Source organism: Staurois parvus, unplaced genomic scaffold, assembly GCF_062004578.1.
Source record: "Staurois parvus isolate SC_StPar_1 unplaced genomic scaffold, SC_StPar_1.0 ptg000291l, whole genome shotgun sequence".
Taxonomy (NCBI): domain Eukaryota; kingdom Metazoa; phylum Chordata; class Amphibia; order Anura; family Ranidae; genus Staurois; species Staurois parvus.
In genome coordinates, this window is record NW_028318087.1 from 6,793,214 (window position 1) to 6,805,421 (window position 12,208).

At 40.8% G+C, this 12,208-nt stretch overlaps 1 protein-coding gene across 18 annotated transcripts in view; it reads left to right on the plus strand.

Moving 5' to 3' along the window:
* The window catches only part of KCNMA1 (potassium calcium-activated channel subfamily M alpha 1), a 976,002-nt gene that overhangs the window by 877,062 nt on the left and 86,732 nt on the right, over window positions 1-12,208 (plus strand). For all 18 annotated transcript variants that reach the window (XM_089682563.1, XM_089682562.1, XM_089682551.1 and 15 more), the window contains 2 exons: window positions 7,801-8,025; window positions 9,105-9,297. In XM_089682563.1, the coding sequence (XP_089538689.1) occupies window positions 7,801-8,025; window positions 9,105-9,297 (418 nt within the window). The remainder of the gene's footprint in view (window positions 1-7,800; window positions 8,026-9,104; window positions 9,298-12,208) is intronic.

Here is a 12,208-nt window from a genome sequence, read left to right on the forward strand (position 1 = left end):
GGGCCCTTGAATCCCTCGTGTTTTGTTTTGTTACTGTATTGTCTCATGTTCTGTCCCCCACTATAATGTACAGCGCTCAGCAAACCTTTTAGCGCTATATAAATACTGTATAATAATAATAATAATATTATTAGTATAATGACAAAAATCAAAGATGATACCTGATGAGTTGATATGAATAGTGGCAAGTGAATTGTGTGCATGAAGTGGCACATTATTTGTATGTTGTTATCCCTTTAACACTAGCAGATGTACAGGAGCTCACTATCAATGCCCTTGATTTCCTGTGTATCAGTAGTAGTTTTATATAGGTAAATATACTTTAAGTACTCAGGAAGAGACCAAAGCAATTGCCAACTATAAATCTACCACTCTCCTAAGAAGTTGATGTGTTTAACATACTATTTTTCATATTTAACATGAACTTTTTGTTTGCCCAAACGAGGCAAAGCAACATGATTATCCTAATGCCCCCTACTCATCAGCTCCCCTGCTGTTCAGTTCTGGGAATTAGGAAAAAAAGCCTTTTTGTTAGCTCAAAGATTGGTCTTCCCACCCCATGTTACAGTGCAGGGGAAGTCACCAAGCACCAGCTCTGCCAATATCCGAGTCATTATGTCCTTTGTGCCCTATAGTCCTAGTTATTCTTATATTCCTGGCAGCTGAATGGAGCTGTAGGAGAGAGTGTGTGCTTCTGGGAAGGGGAACATTACAGCAATACATTACATTACAGCAATACAGGACTGCCCAGATCTGCCTGTACTTTTTTGAGTAATAGGCATCTAGTGATAGGCACCCGGTTGCTCCCATGTCCCTACTACTGCAGCTCTCAGCCCCATTCCCCCCCCCCCCCCCGTAACAGCGGGTCGGGGATCTTCTCCCCACAACTGTAGTAACAATTTAGAGAAAAAAAAAAGGACCATGTGGGGCTCTGCTCACCTGGCTGCGTCCTTCATTCACAGAGTTCTGTGAATGGGAGAACTACAACTACCGTCAGCCTTTGTGGGGGAAGGCTTGTAGTTCTCAATGAACTACAAGGGTGCTGATGAGCATTCTAGGTAGTTCATTGATTCTTCCTGTCATTGTGGAAGTGCTTGGCTGTATGAGGTACGAGCAGACAGCTTTCACTGACAGTCTGTAGGAGCTCTGCTTTTCACCTGCGATCTGCTGATCACAGGTGCAATGCTTTACAGCAGTGTTTCTCAACTCCAGTCCTCATGGACCCCCAACTGGTCATGTTTTCAGGATTTCCATTATTTTGCACAGGTGATTTGATCAGTTTCACTGCCTTAGTAATTACCACAGCTGTTTCATCTGAGGGAAATCCTGAAAACATGACCTGTTGGGGGTCCATGAGGACTGGAGTTGAGAAACACTGCTTTACAGGCTCCTAAAAAAAACAAATGTGCATTTAATTTTTTTTTTTAAGGTGAACTTATCCTTTAAAACAGGATTTTTAATGTTTGAGCTTTGAGTAACAAAATGTGCAGATGTGAATGTGGCCTTAAAACGGTATTAAACCCAAAACCAAAAATGTAATCTATTGCAACTTACCAATCACTAGGTGGGGTGGCTGCATTTGTTTTACTTTTTTGAAGCTTTTTTTTCCCCTCTGTTTTCACCTGGTGTTCTGGCCAGTAAAATACCCCCTGTATTAGCGTGCCTCTGGATGGAAAAGCATAGAGACACCTTTGGACTGCAGTATTGTCAGTCTGGGGGGAGGTAGGTGTGATATATTCTAGCAGCTCCAAAGCCAAACTCCAGCTAACACTATTTAAGCAGTTACAGCAACAGGTGTGTTCCTTTTGGGAAAAAGGTTTTACATAAATGAATACAAGCTGACCATTGTAAGCCCCTCTGTGGTAAATGGTTTGTCTCAACCCACTAACTGAGACATCTTCAGGACAGCTTGTTCTGTTGGAAAATAACAGACTTACTGGCTAGTTGACCAGGTGAAAATAAAAGAGAACCTACAAAAGAAAACTAATGCAGCCACCAGATCGGGAAATTGTTAAGCTGCAGTATAATAAATGTTTGCTTTTGGGCTTAATACCACTTTAAACCTAACTCCTCACTGAAAATTAACTTTTATCATGCATCTTACCACTAATGTTCTCCCAACACTGATCTTTAATCGAACGCTAACCTAACTTGTAAAATGCCCTTAAAACTGAATACTCATCTTAATGGTGCCAGAAGTATCTTTTATTAAATCCTTACAGTTCCTGTGCAATGATCTTTTAATGCCAGTATCTTGTCTCCATTACGAAAAATGTCTGATTCAAACAGTAACACAATTCCTAGGAAACTAAAACATATTTATATTTGGTAACATTTTAAAATTCAAATATCTCATAACTGTTAAACTTTGCTCTATAAAACTGATATTCTACACTTCACGATCATGTGTGATTATGATACATGTAACAAATATGTAGGACTACTGACATTATGAAAGGTCTGAATGTCTGTATGTCTGTTGCAGTTATTTGTGTTGCACCAAGTTAGATCTCGTTAAGTTTATATTTAAAATCCCAGATATTCTGTTTTTTTATATTCAAATATTTTTATTAAAGGATTTTCAACATACAAAACAATGTACATTAATGTTACCATGAATGAGGTTCACATTCAGATATAACAGTCGGTATATGTAAGAAGGGTCCCCACCAATTGGCTGGGGAGGCTGTAGACTTGAGTCGCACTTACATGAAAGGTATGCTTGGAGTAGTGTGAACCATGCTGGGGTAGAAGTGAAGTTAATATTAGAGAGGGGGCAATGGGAGAGCTGAAAGATAGGGAGTTTTAGTGGATTTCCACAATTTAGTGATATTGATTTTAGGCGCTGCTAATATGTGGATAATGATGGTGCGTGCGTTTGTAGGGAATTTGTCTATTCCTATGTGTAGGAGAGCAAGAGAGGGGTTTGGTGTCACCGGGACTCCTGTGGTTGAGGAGATCAGTTGAAAGACTTTGTTCCAGTAGGATTTGAAGGATTTACATGTCCAAAGTAAATGTATAGTTGATCCTGTTTCTCCACATTGTCTCCAGCATGTAGGTGAGTGTTGAGGGTAATATAGTGCGAGTTTAACAGGCGTTAAATACCACTGGTGAAACATTTTCATGTATGTTTCCCAGTGAGAACTACATTTAGAGGCTTTGTGGGTGATGTTGAAGGTTCTTTCCCAGGTGTGTGGGCGTATTGGCTGAAGGAGAATTTTCTCCCAATTGCTTAGGGAGATAATGTGAAGTGTAAACTGTGCTTTGGTTATGAGCGTGTAGAAGATCGAGATTCCTTTCTTTGGATATTGTGTCTTATGAAAGAATTGGTGTGCGGTAGCAGGGATTGTGAGTTCGAGTGGTATATTTATTTTGTGTAGAGAGTGAGCTTTTCGCATGTAGGTAAAGTTTTCCTTGTCAGGGAGGTGGAATTTCTTCTGGAGAGTGGAAAATGAGCCTAAATTGTGGTTTGTGTATATGTCTTGAATATGGGATATGCCTCATTTCTCCCATTGAGTCAGCTTTAGATAGGGAGTGATGAAGTGGAAAGTGGTGTAGGAATTTGTTTAGTATCTATATCTGACTTGTTGGAAGTTAAGAGGTCGTACCAAGCATGTAGTTGGTCGACTGGTGGTGCCAGAGGAGAAGAGGAAGGTGGAAGGAAATAAAAAAGAACTTGCGAACAATGCAAGTGACCTGAGTAGCTCGGCTTGCTACTTCAGAACTGGGGGGTTTGAACAGGCTTTGACCATAAAGAAGGTCATGCCAAACATTTTCTTGTAGCAAGAAAAATTTCTAGACTGGTCCGATCGCTAGAGGATAGTAGATCGGGGTATAACAATTGAGATGGAGTATTGGTGGTGTATAGGAGGTATGCTGTGTTAGGATTCCTCTGCCTCCATATGTTGGACATTGGTAGGTGTAGATTGCTGTGTATCCACGGGTAGAATATTTCAAGCTTTAAGTAGGTCTAGGCCCGCTTCAAGGGTTTTGATTGTGAAGACTCTACCGTGTTTCACAGTTAATTTGGTTGGGATACCCCATTGATAGCCTATGCCGTGGTTTCTGAGGGCTTTGGTGATAGTATTCATCTTTTTTCGGTTAAGGAGGGTGGCTTTCGACAGGTCTGCGAATAGTCGAATATTTGCGTGTGATGGTTGGAGCGGAGATGGGTTTCTGGCTGCCGACATGATTTTTTCTTTTATGTGGTAGAAATGAACACGCGCCAGATCATCTCTTGGGATAGATGCTGACAGAAATGAGGGTTTTGGTAGTCGGTGGGCTCGGTCTATAGCAAGCTCCAGGTCAGAGAGGGATGGGATGAGATGTTTTATATATTGTTGTATATAGGGTAGTAGTGCCTCATTAGTGACGTTTTTGGGGATACCTCTGAACTTTATATTTTACGTCTTGAACGATCTTCCAGATCGGCTAATTTCAAATTGATTTGTTTGATGTCAGATGTGTGATTCGCGTGTGCGTCAATCAAATCGTTATGCGCAATAATTATTTCTCCCGTTCTGGATTCAATATGGTGCAATCTTTGTTCTTGTTGCTTAACCACGGTAGTAATTTGGGCTAATGATGATGATAAATCACTATGCAGAGCTTGCCTGAGTGATATGAGCATGTTTTTCATGCAAAGCTCGGTAATAGGCTGATCTGTTGCAGGGAATGTTTCTATTGCTGGTAGGTCAGTGTGATGTTGAGGTGATGGATGGCTGAGGGCCTGGTAGGCAGAAGACTGCTCAGGGTCAAGACGTGGTCTGGACTTGGCCGGGCTGCTTGTGGTGGGGGACATAGGGGGAGATGACTCACCAGGGTCCCCTGGATACAGCGGATATTGCAGTCTGGGATCGGTCTGCTGAGCTGTGTAGTCCCTCTCATGGCCACCGCTATTCTGTGTATTACTGCCGCCAGCGCCATCTTGGATCCCTGAGGTGACAGCAGGGAAGAATTGGGTAAGTTTTCCCGGTTGTCCCGGGGTTTTTCTTCTGTGGGGCATAGCTGGGGAGGTTTGCACACTGCTCCTGACAGTCGCTGTGGGGTTTATATCCCCTGGGGCCGGCGTGTGCCGCTTTCGTTCTGGCGGGTGGACAGAGCTGACAGAGAAGCGCGTCCATCCAGGAGCCGGCCGCGCATGCGCCCCCATTCTGTTTCTTTAACAGCACCTGGAATGTGTACATTTGTTATCAGGCTAAAAGGTAGCTGTTAAATCACAACAAATTTCCCAAACTTTCTTACATTTGTTGGAACATCCTGCATTCATATAAATACAGCCCATTAAAGGGTACCATTTTATTACACTTATCAAAAGAGTCCACATTGGTGGTCTGACATTCTAAGAATTTGGGGTTTCCAAGCTATAATTAGGGACTCCCTAAAATGTGAATAAAAAAGTTCTCCAGTTATTTCAAAAAGACAGATATTTGAGTTAAACCATGACTCCGGCCTTTTGAGTTTTGGATACAGTGGAAGAGTTAAAAATGTTTTCAATTTTTATTTATGACTGTCACCCCATTGGAGAGGTTTTTCCTCAGTTTATGTGTATGTAACACCCATACAAGAAATGAGGATGTGGATGTCACCAAAAACATTGGCAAATGTTTTAAAACTTTCTCATTGAATTAAAAAAAGTTTTTTTTTGTTCTATTGCTCTGTTTAAGTGATTTACCATCACTTATTTTCCAAACTTTAAATGAGAACTCTCCCACACTCAAAAGTCACTTTACCATGTATATTTGCTTGTTCATGTGAATATCCAAAAAGTGAATCATTTGACTTCCCTCCCAATAGAATAAAGTATGCAGGCATGGCAATGAGGTTTGTTTTATGGATACAACATTAAAGGGAAGATGATCTGCTACTTGAATGATTGTTAGTGCCATGTATAGTGTTTAGAGAATTTCACACATTTCTATCAGGGTTTGTCTTGTAATGAAGCCTCTACAGTTTACAGGGAGCAAAGTGGTAAAGCTAAAAACATCTACAGTCATGTAAAAACACGACTGATAATTTCACACATAGCTTGAAAAATGACACGCGTCTTTTGAGTTCAAACTGATAAAGAACATTGTCTGATCTGACAAATCTCAATGTTCACTGCATCGAGCAGATTTTTTATTCACATTTTGGCATATTCGGCATAAAACCTTTGAGATGGGGTTTACAACATGAATGTATGGCTGACAAATCTTCAGGAATAGCATAGACTATAATTCCCAAAAAACATTTCCAGTGCCTTGTTAAATCCATGCCATATAAATTTAAGGGTGCTTTGTAAGCAAAGGTTCTTACCCAATACTAGGTAGATGTACCTGATGTCAATTTATCTATATAAGGATAAAACTTTACATAATTATAGTACTATATACTTCATACTACTATATAGTTCTTTTGCCTGCTATAATCTCATGACTCAATATTTTAAACAATTAACCACTTGCCTACCGGGCACTTATACCCCCTTCTTTACCAGGCCTATTTTCAGCTTTCAGCACTGTCGCACTTTGATTGACAATTGCGCGGTCATGCAAGATTGTACCCATATGAAATTTTTATCATTTTTTTCCTCACAAATAGAGCTTTCTTTTGATGGTATTTAATCACCACTGGGTGCTTTACTTTTTGCGCTATAAACAAAAAAATTGCAAAAAAAAATTTTCTTTGTTTCTAATATAAAATTTTTCAAACAGGTAATTTTTCTCCTTCACTGATGTGCGTTGATGAGGCAGCACTGATGGGCACTGATAGGCAGCATTGAAGGGCACTGATAGGCAGCACTAATGAGGTGGCACGGATAGGCGGCACTGATAGGCAGCACTAATGAGGTGGCACGGATAGGCGGCACTGATAGGTGGCACTGATAGGCAGCACTGATGATGGGTACTGATAGACAGCACTGATAGGTGGCACTGACTGGCATCACTGCTAGGCATTGACTGGCGCAACTGCTGGGCACTGACTGGCACAACCGCTGGGCACTGACTGGCAGCACTGCATTGATAAGCACTGGTGGGCACAGGTGGGTGGCACTGGTGGGCACAGGTAGGTGGCACTGCTGGGCACAGGTTTGTGGCACTTCTGGGCACAGGTAGGTGGCACTGCTGGGCACAGGTGGGTGCACTGCTAGGTGGCACCGCTGGGCACTGGTGGGTGGCACCGCTGGGCACAGGTGGGTGGCACTGCTGGGCATCAATCATCAGGGCACTGATCATCAGTGCCCTGATGATCGGTGCCGATCCCTGCTCTGACAACTGCCGGTTCTCGGCAGTACTTTCCTCGCGCTCTGACAGTGTGAGGAAAGTGCAGCCGAGAACCGGCAATTGCATTTCCCGGTGATCAGTGTGTCATTGGACACGGCTGATCACGTGGTAAAAGGCTGCTGTGATTGGCCTTTTACCACATCACGTGATCAGCTGTGTCCTACGGACACAGCGAGCACAGAGATCGCCGGGTGCGCGCCCCCGAGGGTGCACAGGAGAGCGCGTTCTGGGAGGACGTCATATGACGCCCTCCCAGAACTGGCCGGCCGCAGTGTAGCCGTCATTCGGCTATCTGCGGTTGGCAAGAAGTTAAACATCCTCAGCCTTCTAGAAGATTGCACAGATATATGCTAGGAAAGACATACATATGAACAAAGATAAACCCTGATCTGTGATGAATAAGGTACACACCAGTAGCCATGCAGGTGAGTCAATTTGTATAAACATGTTGTAATTTATGCATTTTGCCTTAAAAAAAAATGGTAATGCAAGTTTTTTTTTTTTTCTGATTGTCTTTTTCTATCAATTACTACAGACACGAAGTGAAGCTGCCATGACAGTTCTAAGTGGGCATGTGGTTGTCTGTATATTTGGAGATGTAACATCAGCACTTATTGGGCTTCGGAACTTGGTAATGCCACTAAGAGCCAGTAACTTTCACTATCATGAACTGAAACCTATAGTATTTGTTGGATCCTTGGAATATCTTAAGAGAGAATGGGAGACGCTGCACAACTTCCCAAAGGTTTCAATACTGCCTGTAAGTTCCAGGGAAACATATGGAGGTAACATAGCAGTCTTAAACCACAACTGAGAGAAAATATGGTCTTTATGGTAACTTACACTTATTTTAAAATGTAAGTCCATCTATTTTTTTTTTTGTATAGAGTGGTAGGAGATTTCCCCTCACCTTCCTATCAGGCTGACAGCTGTTTCACTTGGCAGGAATTGATGGAAAATGTACAGCATGGACAGAAATAAAAGCTGACAGGAGTTTTAGCCTTTCCCTACTCCACTGAAAACCAGCGTTTCTATTTCTGTTTGTGTCCCTATTGCAGATTTCCCTCTCTAGCTGTCTGGGGAAACCATTGTCACTGATAGGAAGTGAGGAGAAATTTCTCTCAACAGTGCACTGGATACTTAACAGTTCTGATCCTTCTCAACTCTATCCAAAACTAAGAAAAACATTTTGGCTGGGCATACACTTTGAGGGTGTTTTAGTGGAAATCATTTAATCACTATATTGTTGATTACAGGCCATCAAATGATCAGCAGTGATCTGTGTTTTGATCAAACATTTGGATATGTTTGTTCATTTTAATATGGTATACCTCATAGCTTAAATAAAATGTGTTAATCAGCTGTATCTGTATTTAGTTAATTAGTTTTATCATATTAACTTGAGTGCTGATTTTTTTTTTTTTAATTTCTTACATTCATGCTAATAATTTTCCTGTTAGAATCATATGCCTAATTTCATGCAAACCACTTGTTCTTCAATATTTCAATGTCACAGTAAGATTACATATCTAACAGAAGGGTGCAGTCAGCTGGCTGCAGCAAACGCCCTGAAGACTATCCTGTTCCACCCTTGTATGGTCACACATGCATCTGAAGCAAGGTGACATTGTCGCACTGAATAGTTTTCTGGTGCTCAGTTCAATATAGTCCTGCTCTAGTTTGAGTTCATTAGAATGTCCAATGTGACAATAAAACTAAATATATTTTTGAGCTAGGAGAGAATAGATAGATATTCTTTATTTAAAAACCTTCCCTGTTAATATGATCTGGTAATGCCTACATTTTCCCTCTTTCCTGCTTGTTTTATCTTTCCTTTAGGGCACGCCATTAAGTCGAGCTGATCTAAGGGCTGTCAACATTAACCTGTGTGACATGTGCGTTATCCTGTCAGCCAATCAGAACAATATTGATGATACTTCACTTCAGGACAAGGAATGTATCTTGGCATCTCTCAACATCAAATCCATGCAGTTTGATGACAGCATAGGGGTCTTGCAAGCTAACTCTCAAGGTAAGCTAGTCCCTCTCTCACTTGGCAGTACAGCCCTGAAGACACAGAGCTGGCACAAGAGATATCCCTCATTCAGCTACACATAGATCTGCTTTTTTTACTTGTGACATTGCTTAACTTGCTGATGTGTTTGATGTGTCTCTTGGAGCCTTTTCACAGCTGAAGATCTGCAGAAGTGCCACATTAATTGCATGATTATAACAGAGCCACTATACTCCAAAAAGAGCAGAGAGAAAGAGGGCCATAACTACTTAGCAAAGCTATTTTCTGTTTGTAAAAGTCTGCTGCATAGACCAGAGAGTGAATTGAAGTAGCCAACATGGCCCTGTGCTGTAATTTTGTTTTACCCGGAAATTTCATTGCACATTGCTGTTTTTTTCTATAAAATAAATAAAAAGCAGCGTGTAGTAAGTCAGCATCAAAGTGCTATAATACATATTTATATTTCCTAAAGTCTTTGTTTTCCTGTGATAGCTGCACTTCCCTTATGAAAAGTAGATGTACAGAAATTACATAATATACTGCTGGAAACCAAAATAACCGAAGTAATAATAAATCACATAATCACAGATGGAAATTTTAAGGCTATTCTTTGGTGTTCACTTTCACTGATGAAAACCATATCATTAGTAGTAACCAGCATGAATTTATGAAAGTTCATTCTTGCCAGACCAGTCTGTTAACCTGATGAAGTGAGCTGTAATCTAGATAGTGAAAGTCCATTGGACATGGTTTATATGGATTTCTCCAAAGCCTTCGATACGATACACCATAAACACTTAATGTACAAATTGAGGTCTGTTGGCATTGACCATAGTGTATGTACATGGATAGAAACCTGGTTACAGGGGCACGTCCAGAAGGTGGTAATAGATACAGTAGCGTATCTTCTAAATTGTCTGGAGTTGTAAGTGGGGTACCCCTGGGCTCTGTCCTGGGACCAGTTCTCTTTGGGTTGATATAAATAGTTAATTTTCATTGTTTGCTGACAATACAAAGCTAAGCAGGGTAATAACCTCATAACAGAATATGGAAACTTTACAGGAAGACCTCAATAAAACAAAGGGGGTGGGCAACTACACGGCAAATGAGGTTTAATATTGAAATATGTCAAGTAACGCACTTTGGGCTAAAATTAGTTTTTTGCTAGGGGGAGAACCTCTGGGATGGAAAGGGGTCTGGAAGTTCATTCACATCTTGAGTATGCCATCCAATTTTGGTGACCAGTCCTCAGCAAGGATGTGCTGGAACTGGAGAAAGTCCAGAGAAGGGCAACAAAGTTAATAAGGGGGCTGGAGGACCTAATTTATGAGGGATGACTGCAAACATTAAACATATTCTCCCTGGAGAAAAGATGCTTAAGAGGGGGTATAATCACAAAATACAAAAATCTAAATGGTGATTCTAGCATACGGAGAAAGCTCTTCAGTCTCAGGTCACATAAGAAGACACATAGCCACTCAATGAAATTGGAGAAGAAACGGTTTAACCTTAAACTGCATAAGGGGTTCTTTACTGTTAGAGCGGTAAGGATGGGGAACTCCCTTCCACAGTTGTTGCTGTCAGCATGCAGTGTTAACAATTTCAAAAAAATTTGTGGAAGGCATCTTACCAAATGCAATATAAATGGATATGGGATATGGTAATGACATAAACACATACACACACACCCACACAAGTTGAACTAGATGGACAGGTGTCTTTATTCAACCTCACCAACTATGTAATGTATGACAAACTGTGAGGGTATCTCTATGATCTGCTTATATTGCTTATACAATGCATGAGATATAGAGCATGATATAGTATTATTATTATTATTATTATACAGTATTTATAAAGCGCCAATAGTTCACTCAGCGCTGTACATTACAAAGGGGGACAGAACATAGTAAAGCTTATGTGCATACCACAGCACCTCAGTCATCCAGACAAAAGCAAACTGTATTTTAACAGCATTTACTGTGTGCCCATGATGCACATAGACATACTTGTAGACACTGTACAATGTTTTGCAGTTTAAAATGCTTAAAAATTGAAGCAGCTCTCCAGCAATGAAAAGCGAATGCCCCCATGGGAAGAAAAGCCTCAGAAACAGCTCGTTTGAAATGTTAGCAGGTACTACAGACTGGACTGTGCCACATGTGTTGAATATCAGTGTATGATTTGCTAAATGGCTTCAGGGATCACATTTGCTGTATGTGCATTCATCCTGTGTGCTCATGTGAGCCTGTGCTGCAAGCACACCGTATAGATTTATTCCTGCTATTCTTTTCTTTTAGTGATGCATGTCCACAATGTATGGGGGTTCTGATTATATGAAGGTGTAGCACTACCCCCATAGGAGCCACTGGATAGGACGGGTCCTCTGTTCTTTACCTTCTCCAGAACCTCAGCCCCTCTGACACACCAGGTTGAGTGTACAAACATACATTATCACAGGAATTCACTAAAAGTGATACTTAGTACCCATTACCAATGCTATATCAGAGAAAACAGACAAAAAAACAGGTAGTAAAGGCAAACTTAATATATTCTCACCTAATATAGTTGGTAATGAGGTAAGCATAAAAGGGATTCATAATGGTAATAACACAATATAGCATGCAAATTGAATAATAGAGTCTAGGCATAAGGTGACAGTTTGTATCCACATCAGCATAAACAGTAGCAAGGCCACCTCAAGTGCAGAAATGAGTAGTAGTAAAATTGAATCTGCCAAGTGCTGGAACTATACTGCCAGAGCATATTTACAGTGCCTTGATAAAGTATTCATACCCTCGAAATTTTCAACATTTTGTTATGTTATAACCAAAAACATATTTTATAGGGATTTCCTATGATAGACCAACACAAAGTGGTACATAATTGTGAAGTGGAAGGAACATGATAAGTGGTTTTAAATTTTTTT